The sequence below is a fragment of the Rattus rattus genome, chromosome 5, assembly GCF_011064425.1.
Source record: "Rattus rattus isolate New Zealand chromosome 5, Rrattus_CSIRO_v1, whole genome shotgun sequence".
NCBI classification, from domain to species: Eukaryota; Metazoa; Chordata; class Mammalia; order Rodentia; family Muridae; genus Rattus; species Rattus rattus.
In genome coordinates this window covers 151,901,236-151,919,666 of record NC_046158.1, presented here as the reverse complement: position 1 = coordinate 151,919,666, position 18,431 = coordinate 151,901,236, and the positions used below count along the sequence as shown (strand labels likewise).

The following is an 18,431-nucleotide window of genomic DNA, read 5'->3' as shown; positions in this document are numbered from 1 at the left end:
CCTTTTGGTCAAGTGTGTCCTTGTGCTTCAGGCTAGTTTGCAAGCCTTTTCTACTATCTGAACCCCGAGAAAACAAAGAAAGGAAGTTGGTTAATGTTAAGCCGTATGCTGACATCTTAATGTTTTTTGAGGGAGCCACTGTCAGTCTTTGAGGTATTCATCTACATTAAGTTGGCACCACTCCACTCATGCTCATTTCCTGCTGTATGCTTGGCGAGCTTGGCTGTGACCTACACAAAGGCAGGGAGTGTTTGTGTCTGTCCACATAGTCTCTCAGCTTCTTGTTCATTTTGAACGTTGTCATAGACGGTCCTTCTGAGTGACACAGAAACAGATTAGATTTGATAGCAAGCAATGGTGTTCTGACTGCCATTCTGTGCTGTTGGTGGTGGCATTTATGAACTCCCTGTGTGCGGTGCACTGGTCTGTATTTCACAGCACAGTCAGACCTGTTTTGGAGAGTGTAGATCAAACCAAGAACTGCTCTTCATCCCCGTTCTGCACGTGGGTGTGCAGCTTGAGCTCAGTAACCCAAGGGCAAGAAGATACTGTGTAGAGTTCTGGAATGAGTTAAGTCAATAGGTGTGGAAGTGCTCAGCGTTGCTCGGCTTTAAAATAATCATGGCTGTAGTTCTGTCTTTGAGAGAACCACCCTTGACTGTTCACCACTGTGTCTGTCTACATGATGCTATAGTCTGACACTCTAGAGGGTTCAAAGGTGTGTGTGACCACAGATATGACAGAGTGCGTGTATGAAGCAGAGGCAGGAGGATTGGAACTCAGGGCCAGCCACAACTATGGGTTCCGGGCCAGTCTGGGCAGTGAGGCCCTGTCTTAAAACAAACATGACCCATACAGTTCAAGTTTGATTGTGTGGGTTTCTTTTTAAACTGGCCTTTGTGGTATTATGCCACCTAGTGGCACGCCTGCAGACTGGCTGGCTGAGTGACTAGATGCCCCATTGGAGATTTGGGATTCTTTAGACAGTGATTGTCATTTTCAAGCAAGAGTTTACTGCACACGAAAGCCTTAGTAAAAGAGGCTCAATAGAGCCCTTACATTATAAGCTCAAAAAGACCTTGTACTTATCGTCTTAGTGTTTGGAACTTACCAAGATCTGTAATTTCCCGAAAGTCAGTATGTAAATAATGGCCGAGGTGTGGCTTAGGGCCCCCATCGTGTAGAGTGTATCTGGTTTTGCAGCTGTGCTTTACGTAGAGCACAGGGTAGTTTTTAGGTAGTTTAGATAGTCTAGGCTAATTTGGACTTAACAGTGGAAGAGGAATGATCCAGTGGACAGAAGTGCTACCTAGAGAAAGAGTTTGGGGACTGGAGGACGAGCTCTGTCCCCATCAGGCCTGCACCGTGGGTCCTAACTGCATCTTAGGTCTGGCTCCACGGGATTGACAGCCTTTTGTGGCTTTTGGGAGCACCACGTACACATGGTACATATGTGTATACAGTTGTATATACATGTAGGCAAAGCTCATACACAGAAAGTAAAAATAAATCTTGTAACTTAGCCTGGGCTCACTACTTGAAGAGTTCTTACCAAGTCAGTGGGCAACTTTTATCTGTGTTCTACTTGGATATGAATAAAATTCAGAATTGTTTTGAGATTGAAGTCCTGATAGTCTGTGATGTGGACACAGGCCCAGGCTTACCCAGGATACTTACTGTTCCTGACAGCCTTCTGGGGGGTTAGAGGCTTGCACCACCACACCCAGCATAGTCACAGTTCACCTGAGCTCTGAGCTTGTGCAAACACACTCATTCCTAACAGAAACACCTAAGGACCACAGGATACAGCCGTTCTACCATGTGACATCTTCATCGAAAATGCATGGTTTAGTGCTTCAATCTCGCCACCTCTTCTCTCGTAGCCGCTGAGCTGTGGTCAGGATGAGTGGACTGGGTGAAAGCTCCTTGGATCCACTGGCCACTGAGTCTCGGAAACGCAAATTGCCCTGTGACGCTCCAGGACAAGGGTAGGTGGCTGTCTCCATTTCCAGATGCAAGAGGGGGTTGACGTTTCTCAGGGCCAGCGGCTACTGGAAGATGGTTCTGGTTTAGTTTATTTCCACATGAAACTGACGTGTAATAGGGGCAGATCTGCTCAGAGCTTTCTTGAGAGGTGTGAGTGGTGGCTTTCTTTTCTCCATCTTCCAGTCTTGTCTATAGTGGTGAAAAGTGGAGACGGGAGCAGGAGAGCAAGTACATAGAGGAACTGGCCGAGCTGATATCTGCAAATCTTAGTGACATTGACAACTTCAACGTCAAACCAGACAAATGTGCCATTTTAAAGGAGACAGTGAGACAGATACGCCAAATAAAAGAACAAGGTAAGACAAAAACACCCAAGTGTTGGACTTCTGATATGTACGAAATACCCTCCTTCCCATTTTGGATCAAGGAGATTGAGCGGGGCCTCACTCATGCTGGGTAAGATCCCATGAGTTGACTAGCTTTGGTTTTTAAGAAACAACAGGATGGGCAGAAGACTGGTGTTCCTCAGCATGCAGAGTGCGGGTGGGAGGGAAGCTGGGGCCTAAGGATTAGCACGTGAGCACAAAGGGAGCCGGGTGTCTTCTGCCTTCCTGGGAACCATGAGGTTTAATATTTCTCAGTTGTGGTGGCATTCTCTTACCAGCCAGTGAGTGTTCTGCATGGTTATGTGCATATACTCTCTCTCTCTCTCTTTTCTCTCTCTCTCTCTCTCTCTCTCTGTGTGTGTGTGTGTGTGTGTGTGTGTGTGTGTGTGTGTAAGGGCTGAGGTAGTGCTGCTCAACGCGATGCCTTCCTTTTGTCTCTTCAGGGAAAACTATTTCCAGTGACGATGATGTTCAGAAAGCTGATGTGTCTTCTACAGGGCAGGGAGTCATTGATAAAGACTCTTTAGGACCGCTTTTACTACAGGTAGGGGTGAGGGCTGTATGTCCAAAGCTTCTTGTGCTTTGGCTGTTTTACCATGTGGTTTATATATGGGGCGTGTGTGTGTGTGTGTGTGTGTGTGTGTGTGTGTGTGTGTGTGTGTGTGTGTGTGTATGCGTGCGTATGTATGCGTGCATTTACATGGTGGGGATTAGAAATGAAGAAATGGTTTTTACCCTCATGGAGCAGAGTTCAGTATCATAGCAATCATAAAACACCCACCTGACACTATATATAATACTGTACATGCACTGTGTACAATATGAAAATTCAACACATGTGCACAGAAGCAAAGAAGGTCTTTGGAATAGAGCAGCTCATAACCTCATGGGTCAGTGACAGCCAGAGGCGCTACTTAGTGTATTCAGTTCAGATCCTTCTAGGAATTTTCCCATGATGGCTTGCACATACACCACACACCAGTTTGTGTTTCCTTTGTCGTACTTCAAGGTTAACGCAGGGCGTCACACAGGCTAGGTGACTGTAGCAGGCAAGCATGCTACCACAAAGCGACATTCTCCACCCTCAGCTCTGTATTCTTGGAGAATTTATTCACGGTGCTGGGGAGGGAAGGCCAGGGCCTCATGCATGCTAGGCATGTGCTCTGTGACAGAGCTGCACCCCAGCTTGTGAGGCAATTTCAAACATTAAACATGTGCATGTTTTCAAAGTAATTGCCTTGAGAAGAGCTGATTAACCATGGCGCAGTGTCTACTTCAGGCCGGCGAGCGCTTCAGCAAGTTTACTTGACAACTGGTCTTTCTTTCAGTGAGTCATTTCAACTACTTTGTGTTCATTCATTTTAAAGCTCTTGTTCAGGAACAGATGGTAATTCCTATAGCTTAACTTGAGATCAGGTGGAAAATTGGGGGAGCACTAAGAATGATTTTTAATTTTTTTTCTTTTCTTTGTTGTCTTTTGAGACAAGGTCACAAAACATACAGGCTTCTCCCTGCCAATCCCCCTCGGAGACATTGTAGTGTTAGCCCAGGCTGTCTTTGAACTTGCAGTATAGCTTAGGGTAACCTCAATTCCTGCTTCTACTTCCTAAATGTTGGGGTTAAAGCTGTATGATATGTCATTCCCTACTTGCCCTTTTTCTTTTTCTTTTCATGCCCTGAAATGATCATGTTAATGTTAATAGAACCGATGGTTGGCTAAGTTAACTTTAATTGTTGGGCTAGTGTCCCCACCCCTCCACCCCTCCTCAAATTTTCCTTATAAACAAGGCAGTAGTAGTCTTCCTCTGCTAAGGCTGCAGTGACGGAATGTCACAGAGTAGGTGACTCAGACAACTGAAACCTCTTTCTTCAGTTTTGAAGACTGGAGTCCAAGATCAGGCTGTTGGCAGGCTTGTTTCTCCTGAGTAGCTCTTTCTTGCTACTGTGTCTTAATATGGCCTTTTCCCTGAGCATGCCTCCCTGGTGTATTTTTAATCTGTCCTTATAAGGACACCAGTTATATTGGATTGGGTCCTCTTAATACTTTTGACCCTTTAAATGCTCTATTTGCAAGTATGACCCTAACCTGAACCCTAACTCAAACCCTGGCAAAAACGGGGGAAAGGGTTTAATGTTTTTGGGGATGGATATGGTTTTCATAATAGTATTAATACATCCCACTGCAGGCACTGGATGGCTTTCTGTTTGTGGTGAACCGAGATGGAAACATTGTATTCGTGTCAGAAAATGTCACACAGTATCTGCAGTACAAGCAGGAGGACCTGGTTAACACAAGTGTCTACAGCATCTTACATGAGCAGGACCGGAAGGACTTTCTTAAACACGTACCAAAATCCACAGGTGCGCTCTTTTTTTTTTTTTGTATTTTGTTTGAGAGGAAGGCAGGGTCCTACTGTGTGCTCCAGGCTAGCTTTGAATCTATGGCCCTACTGTGTGCTCCAGGCTAACTTCGAATCTATGATTCAATGATTCTCCTTTTGTCTTGTCTCGTGTGCTGGGATTACAGATGTGTGCTGCCATACCTGGCTACAGGGATGCATAGAAATGTTTTCTAAATACATTTAATTTTTTTCCTAGTTATTTCTTAAGAGATTGAATGTGCTTTTTAGGACACCAGAAAATGAGACTTACTAAGTGATTGCCAGGAACATTTTCAGTTTGACCTCAGTGGACTCAAACGTTTTCCATGGGGGCCAAATGTTCAGTGGGACTCGTGGTGAGGCTGAGCTCACTCAGATGCCTTGGTGTTGCCATATCAATGTTCTATGTAGGTGTCACCGCATGGGAGTTGTGTGGTAAGAAAAGATACTGGCCACTGTTCTTCTGTTTCTATGTAAGGTCTCATGTATTGCCCAGGATGCTCTCCAGCCCTCATTTTTGGCCCTTTTAGTGGCTGGGCCAGCACATTGCCCTGCCACACTCACCGTATAGCGTGGGTTCTTCAAGATTGTATGTACGTGTCCATGTGAATGTGTTACTCCGGGGTCATGGGGGCCGGAAGGGGACAGTAGATTATCTGGAGCTGGAGTTGAAGATGCTTATGAGCTGCCTAATATGGGTGTTCAGAACCAAACTCTGGCCTCGGGAAGAGCAGCTAAGTGCTCTTAACCAGTGAGCCACCCTTCCAGCCATTCCAAAATTCTAGCTTGAATTTTTAAAGATTTCTTGTATATGATGAATGTTTTGCTCAAATGTATGCATGTGCATCACTTGTGTGCCCAAGGTCAGCAGAGTGCCTTAGATTCCTTGGAACTGGAGTTATAGGTGACTGTGCCACCATGTGGGTCCTGGTAACTGAAGCCAGGTCCTCTGCAAGAGCAAGAGCAAGAGCCAGCCCCAGCTTGAATTCTTTGATAGTTTTTGCTGAGTTTTACCTGGCTTATAAAGAATAATTTCAACTTGTTTTCCAAAGTTAATGGAGTTTCTTGGACGAATGAGAACCAGAGACAAAAAAGCCATACATTTAATTGTCGTATGCTGATGAAAACACATGATATTTTGGAAGACACGAATGCCAGTCCTGAAACTCGCCAGAGATATGAAACAATGCAGTGCTTCGCCCTGTCTCAGCCTCGCGCTATGCTGGAAGAAGGGGAAGGTGAGAGTCAGGTCCACTGTGCCTGTCCTAACCCCTTTTACTGATGCTGTGTGCCTGGTGATGTTAGTCACAGCTAAGTCTTTGTAATCTGACCTGGTGACCTTCACTTGTAGACTTGCAGTGCTGTATGATCTGTGTGGCTCGCCGTGTGACTACAGAACGGCCGTTCCCATCCAGTCCTGAGAGCTTTATAACCAGGCACGACCTTTCAGGTAAGACCAGCCAGTGTGCCTCCACTTGGAAACTGTTCCTATTCCTCTGGTTCTTTGTGTGCATGAGTGTGCACTGATGTTTCTGTGAGTTCATGTGTGTGCACTTGTCACAGGTCACTCTTCTACCTGTGGCTCCAAGCAAGGAACAGGGGTCAGCAGCAAGCACCTTTACGTGCTGAGATCTGTTTTTCAGCCCAACCCGGGGTCCTCTTTCTCTGCCCTGTCAGCTCTGAGATTACAAGTTTATGCCACTTTCCCTAGTTTTCCTCCTGTGTGCTCAGAATGAACTTGGCTCTCCACAGCCCCGTGACATATACATTATTGTTATTTGATCGGTCAGAAGCAGCCTCTTCTTGAGGCTTGCTTGCTCTCACTTTCTGTGTCTCTGATTTAGCAGTCTTAATTTTTCCTCTAAGTAACATTAAGTGTAGCTAAATAAACTTCCTTTAGGCACCTGGCCTTATAAAAGACACATCCCGCGCAGTGGCAGGCTTCCTACAAGCAGCTCTGCTTACGACTAGTTGGAGACAGTGCACTTTTTTTTGTCCCACAGCAGGACATGCAGACTTAGAGCAGCCTCCAGCTGTGTTAGGACAGAAAGCAGAAAGCAGAGCTGAGACTGTCCACCCCATGTCAGTGCTGATCAGCTAAGCAGCAGCAGGCTCTCCGGGCAGGGCTAGAATCTTCTGTTTTTATCTTTAATAGGGAAGGTTGTCAATATAGATACAAACTCACTTAGATCTTCCATGAGGCCTGGCTTCGAAGACACAATCCGAAGGTGTATCCAGAGGTTCTTCAGTCTGAATGACGGACAGTCATGGTCCCAGAAGCGTCACTATCAGGAAGGTGAGGAAGGCAGGCATTTGGAGTTGGTTTTGGTGCTGATGTTGACGGTACTGTAGGGCACGCACTGTGTGGTCAGCCCTTGTTCTGCTGTTTGGGGTTGTGGGAGAGGGAATGGTCTGAGCAGAGCTGTTGTATACTTTGTGTGTGTCACTGAATAACACGCTTTTGTACTTGAAGTGTGGTCTGTTTCTGTATGCATCCGTCTAGTCTCAGACACTAGTAACGGTGTGCTTCTCCCCAATAGCTTACATTCATGGCCATGCAGAGACCCCAGTGTATCGATTCTCATTGGCTGATGGAACTATTGTGAGTGCTCAGACAAAGAGCAAACTCTTCCGCAATCCTGTAACGAATGATCGTCATGGCTTCGTCTCGACCCACTTCCTTCAGAGGTGATGACGCTAAAGCACCCTTGTCCCAGGATGCTTTGCTGTTGATGGGCAGGGAGAGAAGGGGGGGAAGCTGTTGGATTCCATGAAGTAAATTTAAGTTCTTAAGAGTATGTTTTCTTTAATGTTTTATTTCTACTTTTCCAGTAAATAACTGCTTCCTGGGTAAGGCCTGGGTGTGTGTGTGGGGGATGAAGGTGAGGTTGGTGGTATGTTGGGAGGGTAGTGGGTACCTTGTTACCTTCCATTTCTAGTGTTATAATTACATTGCTTCTAGGGACTGGGTTTCGAATAAAAAGTAAAATGTAAATGTAAGTACTAGGTACTAAAAGGTGTTACTGCCGATGTTATCAATGGTAAGCAAACTGCATAGGGAGAGGTTCATTCATGATTGTTGGAGTTGGCCCATGCTTCCAGGCTAAGCCCCAGGTAGGTCAGCTATTGTAATGAGACCTTGGAGGCTCCAGATCACATGGCTGTCAGAGCCGCTCAGCACTGATGTCACTCATTTAGATCTTCTGGTTCATTTAAAGCTGTTGGGGATGCAGCTCAGCTGGTAAAAGGCAGCCTTCCTTGCATGATGCCCCAGGTTCAGTTCCTAGCACAGGATAAACTGGGGACAGTAGTGGACTCCTGTATAGAGGCAAGAAAATCTTTGGCTTCATAGTGACTTCAAAGCTACCATAGGCTACATGAGACCCATCTCAAAACAAGCAAACAACAAACAAAAGCCAAACAAAAAAAATCACAAACAAACCAAAACAAACAAATCCCATAATTTAGATCTGGTGGTGTGACCTGTTATTCTAGCTACACGGGAGGCTGAGGCAGCAGGATCTCAAGCTCTGGGCCCATCTGAGTTCACGAATTCAAGGCCAGCCCCAGTAATTTTGTGAGATGAGACCTTGTTTCAAAATAACCAATGGGCTTTGGAATATAGCTCAATATTAGAGAGCTGGCTTAGCACGTGGGAGACTCCGAATCCCAGTACTATATAAAAACAGGAAAAGTAGGGGCCATAGAAATGGCTCCGTTACGAAGAACAGCTGTTCTTGCAGAGGGTCTGATTCCTAGCACCCATAAGGTGACTCCGCCATCTACAACTCTAGTTCCAGGGGAGCTCTGCCGCAGACATATGGTGAACAGACAGACAGATAGACAAAATACCAATTAAATTAAATCTATAAATTAAAAAGAAGTCAAAGTATTGCTGGGTTGACTTGGTGATTAGCACCTACATGGGGTTCTCCACCTGGTGTTGGAGTGATGCCTAGTGTGTGCTCCTAGGCAGCTCTCTCCTCTCTTCCTTCCCCTACACCTCCCTCTATGCAGTGCTGCAGTTTTAAAGTAGAACGTGTGTGTGTTTGCTTGCAGAGAACAGAATGGATGTAGACCAAACCCGAATCCTGTAGGACAAGGCATCCGGCCTCCTGCAGCAGGGTGTGGCATGAGCCTGTCTCCAAGTCAGAGTGTGCAGATGCTGGGCAGCCGGACCTACAGTGTGGCAGACCCCAGCAACACAGGGCAGATGGGTGGAGCTAGGTATGGGGCTTCTAGTAGTGTAGCCTCGCTGACCCCAGGACAAAGCCTACAGTCGCCATCTTCCTACCAGAGCAACAGCTATGGGCTCAACATGAGCAGTCCCCCACACGGCAGTCCTGGTCTTGGCCCCAACCAGCAGAACATCATGATTTCTCCTCGTAATCGTGGGAGCCCAAAGATGGCCTCACACCAGTTCTCTCCTGCTGCAGGTATCCACAGTTCCGTTTTGTTTCCGCACCCCTGTCCGTTGTATGTAGTCGGAGCTCAGAGGTTGTGTTGTCTTAGCGTATCTGACAGTCTCTCCTGGTCTCTGTTCATGTGCAGGTGTGCACTCGCCCATGGGCTCTTCTGGCAACACAGGGAGCCACAGCTTTTCTAGCAGCTCCCTCAGTGCCTTGCAAGCCATCAGCGAAGGTGTGGGAACCTCTCTTTTATCTACTCTGTCTTCACCAGGCCCCAAATTGGATAACTCTCCCAATATGAATATAAACCAGCCAAGTAAAGCGAGCAGTCAGGATTCTAAGAGCCCCCTAGGCTTATACTGTGAACAGAACCCAGTGGAGAGTTCAGTGTGTCCATCAAACAGCAGGGATCACCCCAGTGACAAAGAAAACAAGGAGAGCAGTGGGGAGGCGTCAGAGACTCCCAGGGGACCCCTGGAAAGCAAAGGCCACAAGAAACTGCTGCAGTTACTCACATGCTCCTCGGATGACCGAGGCCACTCCTCCTTGACCAACTCTCCCCTGGATTCAAATTGCAAAGACTCTTCCATTAGTGTCACCAGCCCCTCTGGAGTGTCGTCCTCGACATCAGGAGCAGTGTCTTCCACCTCCAATGTGCATGGGTCTCTGTTGCAAGAGAAACACCGGATTTTGCACAAGTTGCTGCAAAATGGCAACTCACCAGCGGAGGTCGCCAAGATCACTGCAGAAGCCACTGGGAAAGACACTAGCAGTACTGCTTCCTGTGGAGAAGGGAGTGTCAGGCAGGAGCAGCTGAGTCCTAAGAAGAAGGAGAATAATGCCCTTCTTAGATACCTGCTGGACAGGGACGACCCCAGTGATGTGCTTGCCAAAGAGCTGCAGCCCCAAGCGGACGGAGGGGACAGTAAACTGAGTCAGTGCAGCTGCTCCACCAATCCCAGCTCCGGCCAAGAGAAAGACCCGAAAATTAAGACAGAAGCAAGTGAGGAGGTGAGGCACTCTCTGTTCCAGCCTGTCATTTGTTTGTGCAGTTTAGTGTCACAAACCCTACACTTGCAGTGTGTAACAACATTATCAATTGTTAAACAGTTGTTTATAACAATTACAGTTGGCTATAACGACATTATAGACTGGTGGTCTTAAATTAAAGGATAACCTTGAGGTTTCATTCACTATGGTTGCTGTGCATATGTGAGAGAGTGTGTGTTTGAGAGTTTAGTTGTGTGTGTGAGGGGAGGGAGGAGAGAATGTGTGTGTGTGTGGGGGGGGGTGTTAAAAAGTGTTCATGTGTGTGAGGGGGTGTGCATGCATGCCTTCCATTGTGGGCTGGAGGTTGAACTGGCGGTATCAGGTTTGCTCAGCAAGCATCTTACTGGCCCTATGTAAGTTTTTAGCGGTCAGTCTGAAGTATTTTCATGGAAGTGGTTATGTTGGAATGATCAGATTAGGTTGTTAATGACGTGGTAGGTGGTTATTAAGAAAAGTTTGAGGGGTGGGTGGGGGAGCAAAAAAGAAAAGGAAGAAAAGTTTGAATTTAGCAGCATCATTTCCCCACTAAAGTGCGGAAGTTCGTGCATACGAACACAGTCTGCAAAAGCATCTTGCTAACCCCGAGTAAGCACTGTTCTAGGGAGAATGAGAAAGACAGACGAGTGTTTCATAGGCCACAGGCCTCCCTTCACCATATCTGTTGGCAGGGTCCCTCTCTGTGCGCCTGTGGACGCCTTGTCAAACACCACTTACCAGTACATTTTCAGAAAAGTTACACACAGATGGAGGTTTCTGCCAGCTAAGGATGAATCCTAGCCACCTGTCGTGGGAAATAGTGGCAGAGCAAAGGGTGCTGCTCGGGCCAGCAGAGTCCGAGACTTATCATAGCGGCTAAACCGACAGCTGAGGTGGAGATGGGGGAGGTCACAGGACAGCAGCCTTTGCCGGGGCATTGTTATCTCAGGTCATGGCTTCGGGTTTACTGCTGGGGTTCTGTGTTTGTCTGCTTTGTTGTTGATATGTTTCCTTTGGAGAGGGAGAGAGAGAGTCTTACTGTCTGTCTGTCTCTAGCTGTCCTGGAACTCAGAGTGCGCACCACCACACCCTACACCACTGTTGTGTTTTATTGGCGCCTGTTTAGTGCTTCTTTTGCTGATGGCTTGATAGTTGCATCTGGTGTTACATGTAGAATAATTTGAAAAGGTTCACTTTCAGGTATCGGGAGACCTGGATAACCTAGATGCTATTCTTGGAGATTTGACTAGTTCTGACTTCTACAACAGTCCTACAAATGGCAGTCACCCAGGGGCCAAACAGCAGATGTTTGCAGGACCAAGTTCTCTGGGTAAGGAAGGACCAGAGCTTTTCTCTTTTGAGGGGTGAGGTTGGGTGGGAGTTTGAGACATAGTCTCTGTGAGGAGACTTAGCCACCGAGCTCCATGTCGGATGCAGACTCGTGTCACAAGCTCTCTCAGCACAGCTGCATGTCCGCTTACACCAAGACCTGGACGCAGCAGAGCTTGCAACTTCAGACGCACACTCTCCCTTCTGGTTCCCTGCACCCACTGACATTGTCTGTGTTAGTTATTTTTCTCCTCCTTCTTAAAGCTTTTCTTCTTTTAAAATTTTCAAGATTTATTTATTCTAAATAAGTACACTGTCACTATCTTCAGACACACCAGAAGAGGGCATCAGATCCCATTACAGATGGTTGTGAGCCACCATGTGGTTGCTGGGATTTGAACTCAGGACCTCTGGAAGAGCAGTCAGTGCTCTTAACCACTGAGCCATCTCTCCAGACCCAACTTTTCCTTTTTAAAAATTACATTTAATTTATTTTTGTGTGTGTATGTGTGTGCATGCATGCATGTGCTACAGCACGGGACAGTCAAAGGACAACCTGAAGTGGCTCTCCCCTCCCATGTGGGTCCTGGAGTGGGTGGGACTTAGTCTGTCAGATTGGCAGCAGGTGTCTTGGCTGCTAGCTGACTGGTCCCCTCTCAGGTTCCCTTCTAATTAATGTACCAGTAACTGTGAGACTTAGAGAATCCATACCTGAGCCTTGGGAGTAGACTTTTTCCATCATGGACAGTTGGATTAAACACGTGTCATTTAACCCTGAGAGGTACTTCTTTCTGTTTGGTTTTTACTCGAACCCTTCCTTCCCTGTTAAAGGATGTGAACTCAGTGTTCTATCAAGGGCATGTTGTTGTGTTAAGTAAAAAAAGAATAATTTACAGTTGTCTCATGCTGCTTACTTCTGTTCTCCGTTCTCTCTCCCCCTCCTTTGTTTCTTCTTTACATCAGACCCTCCTCCTTCCCGTTCTCTCTTTGAGAAGGGATAACCCTGGCCTTGAAACCACAGAGATTCATCCGCCTCTGCCTTCTGAGTGCTGGGACTAAGACATGGCCAGCACACCTAGAAGTTACTGTTGCCCTTTTTCCTTTTTTTTGGCAACAGGGTCTCATTACTTTTAGTTGCACTGTTTCCCAAACTGACTCTTCAGATTAGTCAAAGGTTGGGAAGAAGCTTTGAATTTATTTCCTGTTTGATTGGAAGGCAGCTTAACATTTTATTTTTTATTGTAAGGTTGTAAGTAGGGAATATACTTCATGAGTACAGGAAGAACCTGTAGGAATTAAAAACATTGCTCCATTTCCCTCTCCATCCTCCCCCTTCCTTTGTGGTGCTGGGGATCTGTACCAAACCTTGTGCTTGTTAAACATGGTCTGCGGAGCCAAGGCACACATCGCACATGAGCTCACTGGCCTACAGCTGAGTGCTGGCACTTGGGCCAACACACAGATTATCGTTTGTACTTGATTTGGAATTAGGGATTTTTTTCTCTTTTTGACATACTTATTTTGTAAAAGAAAATGGCTGTGTTTGTTTTTATGAGAAAGACTTTGTGTGGGACTTAGTAGTGTTTGTTTCTTACTTAAAATATTGAATCAGCAAGGGATACCAATGTGGTAAGCTTCCTGTGTTTTCAACAGGTTTGCGAAGTCCACAGCCTGTGCAGTCTGTGCGCCCTCCATATAACCGAGCGCTGTCTCTAGACAGCCCCGTGTCTGTTGGCTCAGGTCCGCCAGTGAAGAACGTCAATGCTTTCCCTGTGTTACCAAAACAGCCCATACTGGCTGGGAATCCAAGAATGATGGATAGTCAGGAGAATTACGGTGCCAATATGGGTAGGTTATGTCTAAGAGTAATCATTTAAACATTCAAACCAAGTAACAACTTTATATTTTAATTTTTTATTAATATACTTTTAATATGTTATTCCTTTCATGCTATATCTTAAATAGCCCATTGGTTCAGGCCACCCGTCTAACCTGTAACAAATGTGTGGGAGTGGAAGCTTCTAGCCACTGTCTTTGTCGCTGGCCAGCCCCACTCTCAGGGTGACAGTCCCAGCTACAGTAGTTTTTAATGCCTCTCCCAGCGCAAGAGGGGCTTTTGTGTTATGTGTTGGGTAAGACTTGAGTGAGCTCTATCCATTTTAGGTGGACCAAACAGAAACGTTCCTGTGAATCCGACGTCCTCCTCAGGAGACTGGGGTTTGGCGAACTCAAGGGCCAGCAGAATGGAGCCTCTGGCTTCAAGTCCCCTGGGAAGAGCTGGAGGAGACTACAGCGCAGCTTTACCAAGACCCGCCTTGGGGAGCTCAGGGCCTACCTTGCCACTTCGTTCTAATAGACTGCCAGGCGCAAGACCAACGTTGCAGCCTCAGCCGCAGCAGCAGCAGCAGCAGCAGCAACAACAGCAGCAGCAACAGCAGCAACAGCAGCAGCAGCAGATGCTTCAAATGAGTAGGCTGTCCCTTTCAATAAAAAATGAAAATTGTTCTTTTGGGCATGGGGGTGGGGTAGGGTTGAGTACAGGGTTTCTCTTCGTAGTCTTGGTTGACCCGGAGCTCAGTCTGTAGACCAGGCTGAGAACTCAGAGATCCCCTGCCTCTACCTTGTGAGTGTTGGGTTAAAGGGGTGTGCTACCACCTGGATGAACATACTGTTTTGCTTCCCCAGGAGCTGGTGAGGTTCCCATGGGAATGGGCGTCAGTCCCTATAGCCCAGCAGTGCCATCTAACCAACCCGGATCGTGGCCAGAGGGCATGCTCTCGATGGAACAAGGTCCTCATGGGGCTCAAAATAGGTAGGGTTTTACTTTGTGATGCGGGAATGCTTGCGTTGGATTTAAGAGTCTGAGCAGAGGCAGCTCTGGGAGTGTATGGGAGACTTTGTTATTGTTGACCTTGCCATCTGCTGGTGCTGAGGCAGGGCATCTGGAAGGGGAGAGGAGGCAGAGCTACAGTTCAGCCTTCAGGACTTGCAAAAAGTCTCTTAGCGGTGATCTCCCCTAGAGTGGTACGTGTCAGCTGCAGTTGGAAAAGACACGCTCTCTTAGGTTTATAAGTGGTATTCAGATACTGTGCCTCAGTTTTTCTAGAAAAATATTAAAAAATTAAAAAATGCATATGAATGTTTGCCTTCATGGCTGCCTATGTATGCAGTGTCCACGGAGCCCAGAAGAGGGTGTCAGGTCCCCGTGACTGGAGTTACATGTTGAGCCTTCATGTGGGTGCTGAGAACTGAATCCATAACTGCTGAGCCATTTCTCTATCCCCTAATGATTAACCTTTTGAATAATGGATCATTATTTTCTAAAATCATCTAAATATTTCAGTCGTCTGGGTGGGAGTGACCTGTTACACTATCTTTTCCTTTTGTAACAACAGAAAAGGCTGGGGTTCCTTCTGCACCTTTAATTTGTTCAATCAACTACCACTGAGCAACGTCCCTGCCCCGTCCTTTTTAAAAAGATGCAGAGGCCAGAGGTCAGCGGAAACACAGACTTTACCTCAGCATCAGGGTGGGCATTTTATAACTCTGAGCACTTAGCGCTGAACAGGCGAGATTGCTGGGTGTGAGTTTGAGGCTAGACTTAGTTATGTAGCGAGACTCTCAGAAAACTTCAAAACCCAAACAAAACCAGCACCAGCCCAAGAGCGCTGGTTTGCTTTTCTGTGGTCCTGGCTGTGGAACATGGGTCCTCATCAACTCCAGCCCAGCAGCATTGGAGCTGACTCAGGTGTCTCTCTAGGCCTCTTCTTAGAAATTCCCTGGATGAGCTGCTCGGGCCGCCTTCTAACCCAGAAGGCCAGAGTGACGAGAGAGCTCTGCTGGACCAGCTGCACACGCTCCTGAGCAACACGGACGCCACAGGCCTGGAGGAGATCGACAGGGCCCTGGGGATTCCCGAGCTCGTGAGTCAGGTGAGTGGCAGTCAGTGTGGGAACAGCAGTGTCTGCACATTCATGTGGACAAACACAGCTTAAAGTAAGATTGCACGTACCTCTGTGTCACTTGTGGGAGAGTGTATTTGTCCCTTTCTACACCCAAAGAAAACATCTAACGAAACCACTACAGTTTTCAGAGTGCTGCTTACTTAGATTTTTTAGTTTAACTTTATTTTAAGAATATTATTTAATGTTTATGGGTATTTGCCTGTATGCCTCTGTGCACTATGTGCATCCTGGTGCCCACAGAGGCCAGAGGAGCGTGTTGGATTCTTTGGGACTGAAGGTACAGACAGCTGAGAGCCACCATATGGATTCTAGGAACAGACCCTAGTCCTAGAAGAGCATCCATTTTTCCAGCCCTAAGGATAATTACCAAATTTTTAAAAATTTTAGATTTATTAATTTGACTATATTGTGTGTTTTGCTTGTGTGTATGTACACACACACACACACACACACACACACACACACACACACACACACACACATACTATAGCATGTGTGTGCTTGGTACCTGCAGATGTTAGAAGAGGGTATTGGTTCACTTGGGGCTGGATTTAAAGAGCTCAAATGTGGGTTCTGGGAACTGAACCTGGGTCCTTGTCAAGAGCCCTCTCTTAGCCCCACCGAGTGCTACTTACTTTTATAGCATTTTCTTCAGCCGTGTTGGGTGTGCAGGATATGCCAGGGAAGGCAGGCCGTGTGTAAACAAGGCTTATAGCCAAATCAGAGCATTGTCGTCTCTCACCTCTTTGTATATTCATCTCATGAAAATACACTTTCACAATTTTATTTTTGTTTTTCAAGAAAGACAGAATTTCTCTGTGTAGCCTTCTGGCTATCTTGGAACTCTGTAGACCAGGCTAGCCTTGAACTCAGGTTCATTTGCCTCTGCCCCTCCAGTGCTGGGATTAAAAGGATGTGCCGCCATGCTCAGCATCCCAAGAACTTTTGAAATATCATAGATGGTTACTTCTGTTTACGTTGTACTGGGCAATGTTCAGATCTCTGTCCAGCCGTAAACCAAGGGTAGGCCTCAGTCGCTGGTCGGAACCAGACAGACAGACAGACATGCACGAGGAATTGCATGGGAATGCTTGTTTATGTGCTGCCACGTGCGTGCTGTGGAACCAGAGAGGGCTTTGATCTCCTAAATGTGGAGTTAGAGGCAGTTATCAGCTACCTGATGTGGATGCTGGGAACTGAACTTTGACCCTCTGGAAGAACAGCCAGTACTCCTAAATGTGGGGCTATCTCTCCGGCCCTCGCCTTAGAGTTCTCAAAGGGACAGGGGAAACAATGCCAGTTCTGATGTCCCACTTCAGAGATGCCAATCACACCTAACCTGACACTGGAGAACAGCTGAATCTGGTGTGTGTGTGTGTGTGTGTGTGTGTGTGTGTGTGTGTGTGTGTGTGTGTGTGTGTGTGTGTGTGTGTGTGTGTCTGGTGACACCTGACCCTGGTGCTGACAACCATGCTGCGTTTGGTCTGACATTCTTCCTACTTGCTGGGTCTAGGCCTCCATCTACAATTCTGATGAGTGAGTGCACCAAGTGTGGTGGTGGTGGCTTTCAGTACCAGCACTCTGTGAACCAGAAGCTGGTGGATCTTAAGTTCAAGGCAAGCCTGGTGTTTATAGCAAGTTCCAAGCCATCTAAAGCTATATCATAAGACCCTATCTCAAAAACCCAAACAACAACAAAAACAGCTTCTGACAAATGGAAAGAATATGTAACATCAGCCTTAAAGCCCTCTCTGAGCAGCAGAGGGGGTGTTGTTAGTAACTGGGGTGTTGTTAGTAACAGGGGTGTATACACCTCTAGATTTAAAGCAGTGCATGTAAGCCTGTGAGTGCGTGTGCATGCTCACAAGGGTGACAGTGATAGTCACTATCATTGTCAGCCATCAAGGTCTCATTCTGCTGGCTTTGCTCTGTGAATCATGTCGCCCTTCAGCCTTTGTGGGGTCTGTGGCTGTAATCTCATCTTACGTGGATGCTGTCTATCGTGCAGGTGATCACACATGTCTCTTTCTGCCTTAAGAAAAGGTGTGAAAGACCAATGTGTCCGGTGTCCCACCTGCTTTGGAAGCTAAGTCAGGAAAGTCACATGATTCTAGGATTCTAGGGCAGCATTTGTTAATTCCACCAAATGAGAGTAAGGACCATTACTCAAACTCTCTAGTCAAATTAAGCAGGCTTTATTTCCTTCCAGACAGGGCTATTTCCCTAAAGCAGGTTTGAGAAAATAGAATTGGACATAGAAGAAGGTGGGGTTTATGTGAGCCTCAAAACTTCAAGTCTAGGGGGATTTCAGGGTTTTTTTGTTCTGTAGGAACTTGGCAGAACATTCCAAGTTATTTGGCAGAGCATCTTACTACGGCAAAGGTTAGGATATAGGGTGTGGGACTTGTCAAATTCCAGAAAACGGGTCAAGACTTCGTCAAACCCAAGGTTTACAGAAAACAGGAATGAACTTACTTTGACCTTGTAAGGCGATAGCTTGGTCTGTCACGTCAGGACCCTGTGTCAGGGCTGTCACATCAGGTCCCTGTCTTGGGAAGGAAACGGCACTGGCTCGTTCTGGATGAGTAGTTCAGGTTTTCCTCTGTCACCATTGTGTGGTTTAGATGGATGACCACACAAACAACAGAGTGTGATTATTTTAAAAACCTGTTTACTAACATGATAAGCAGAGAGGTGACTGGCTCTCACCGCACCTCTTCACAAGCTTGATTATCTTGTCATGTTTGCCGGCCATCCACCTGTGTTTTCCAGTTTTCCAATGGGGTTTTGGGCTGAGAATTTGGTTTCCAGGATGAATAGAGCTCATGCCTAGTCCTTTCAGTATTTATGTTCCCCGGCCGGCCATATGCAGTGTGACACTCATAAATGCTGGGCGGTGTACACTGTGAGGGGTTTGTCATACCCTCCTTTTCTTTAGCTTTATTTTCA

The 18,431-nt window shown here is 46.6% G+C and overlaps 1 protein-coding gene across 4 annotated transcripts in view; it reads left to right on the top strand.

Annotated features, from left to right (window-relative positions):
• Nucleotides 1-18,431, top strand: part of Ncoa3 (nuclear receptor coactivator 3) — a 41,264-nt gene that overhangs the window by 11,500 nt on the left and 11,333 nt on the right. For 2 of the 4 annotated variants that reach the window (XM_032904776.1, XM_032904777.1), the window contains exons 2-16: nt 1,884-1,988; nt 2,170-2,342; nt 2,816-2,916; nt 4,559-4,733; nt 5,806-5,991; nt 6,105-6,203; nt 6,909-7,049; nt 7,294-7,441; nt 8,813-9,189; nt 9,305-10,173; nt 11,377-11,518; nt 13,171-13,365; nt 13,681-13,986; nt 14,203-14,329; nt 15,278-15,449. In XM_032904776.1, the coding sequence (XP_032760667.1) occupies nt 1,903-1,988; nt 2,170-2,342; nt 2,816-2,916; nt 4,559-4,733; nt 5,806-5,991; nt 6,105-6,203; nt 6,909-7,049; nt 7,294-7,441; nt 8,813-9,189; nt 9,305-10,173; nt 11,377-11,518; nt 13,171-13,365; nt 13,681-13,986; nt 14,203-14,329; nt 15,278-15,449 (3,297 nt within the window). In that variant the 5' untranslated portion in view covers nt 1,884-1,902. The remainder of the gene's footprint in view (nt 1-1,883; nt 1,989-2,169; nt 2,343-2,815; nt 2,917-4,558; nt 4,734-5,805; nt 5,992-6,104; nt 6,204-6,908; nt 7,050-7,293; nt 7,442-8,812; nt 9,190-9,304; nt 10,174-11,376; nt 11,519-13,170; nt 13,366-13,680; nt 13,987-14,202; nt 14,330-15,277; nt 15,450-18,431) is intronic. The other 2 variants (XM_032904780.1, XM_032904778.1) reach the window with 1 other exon arrangement.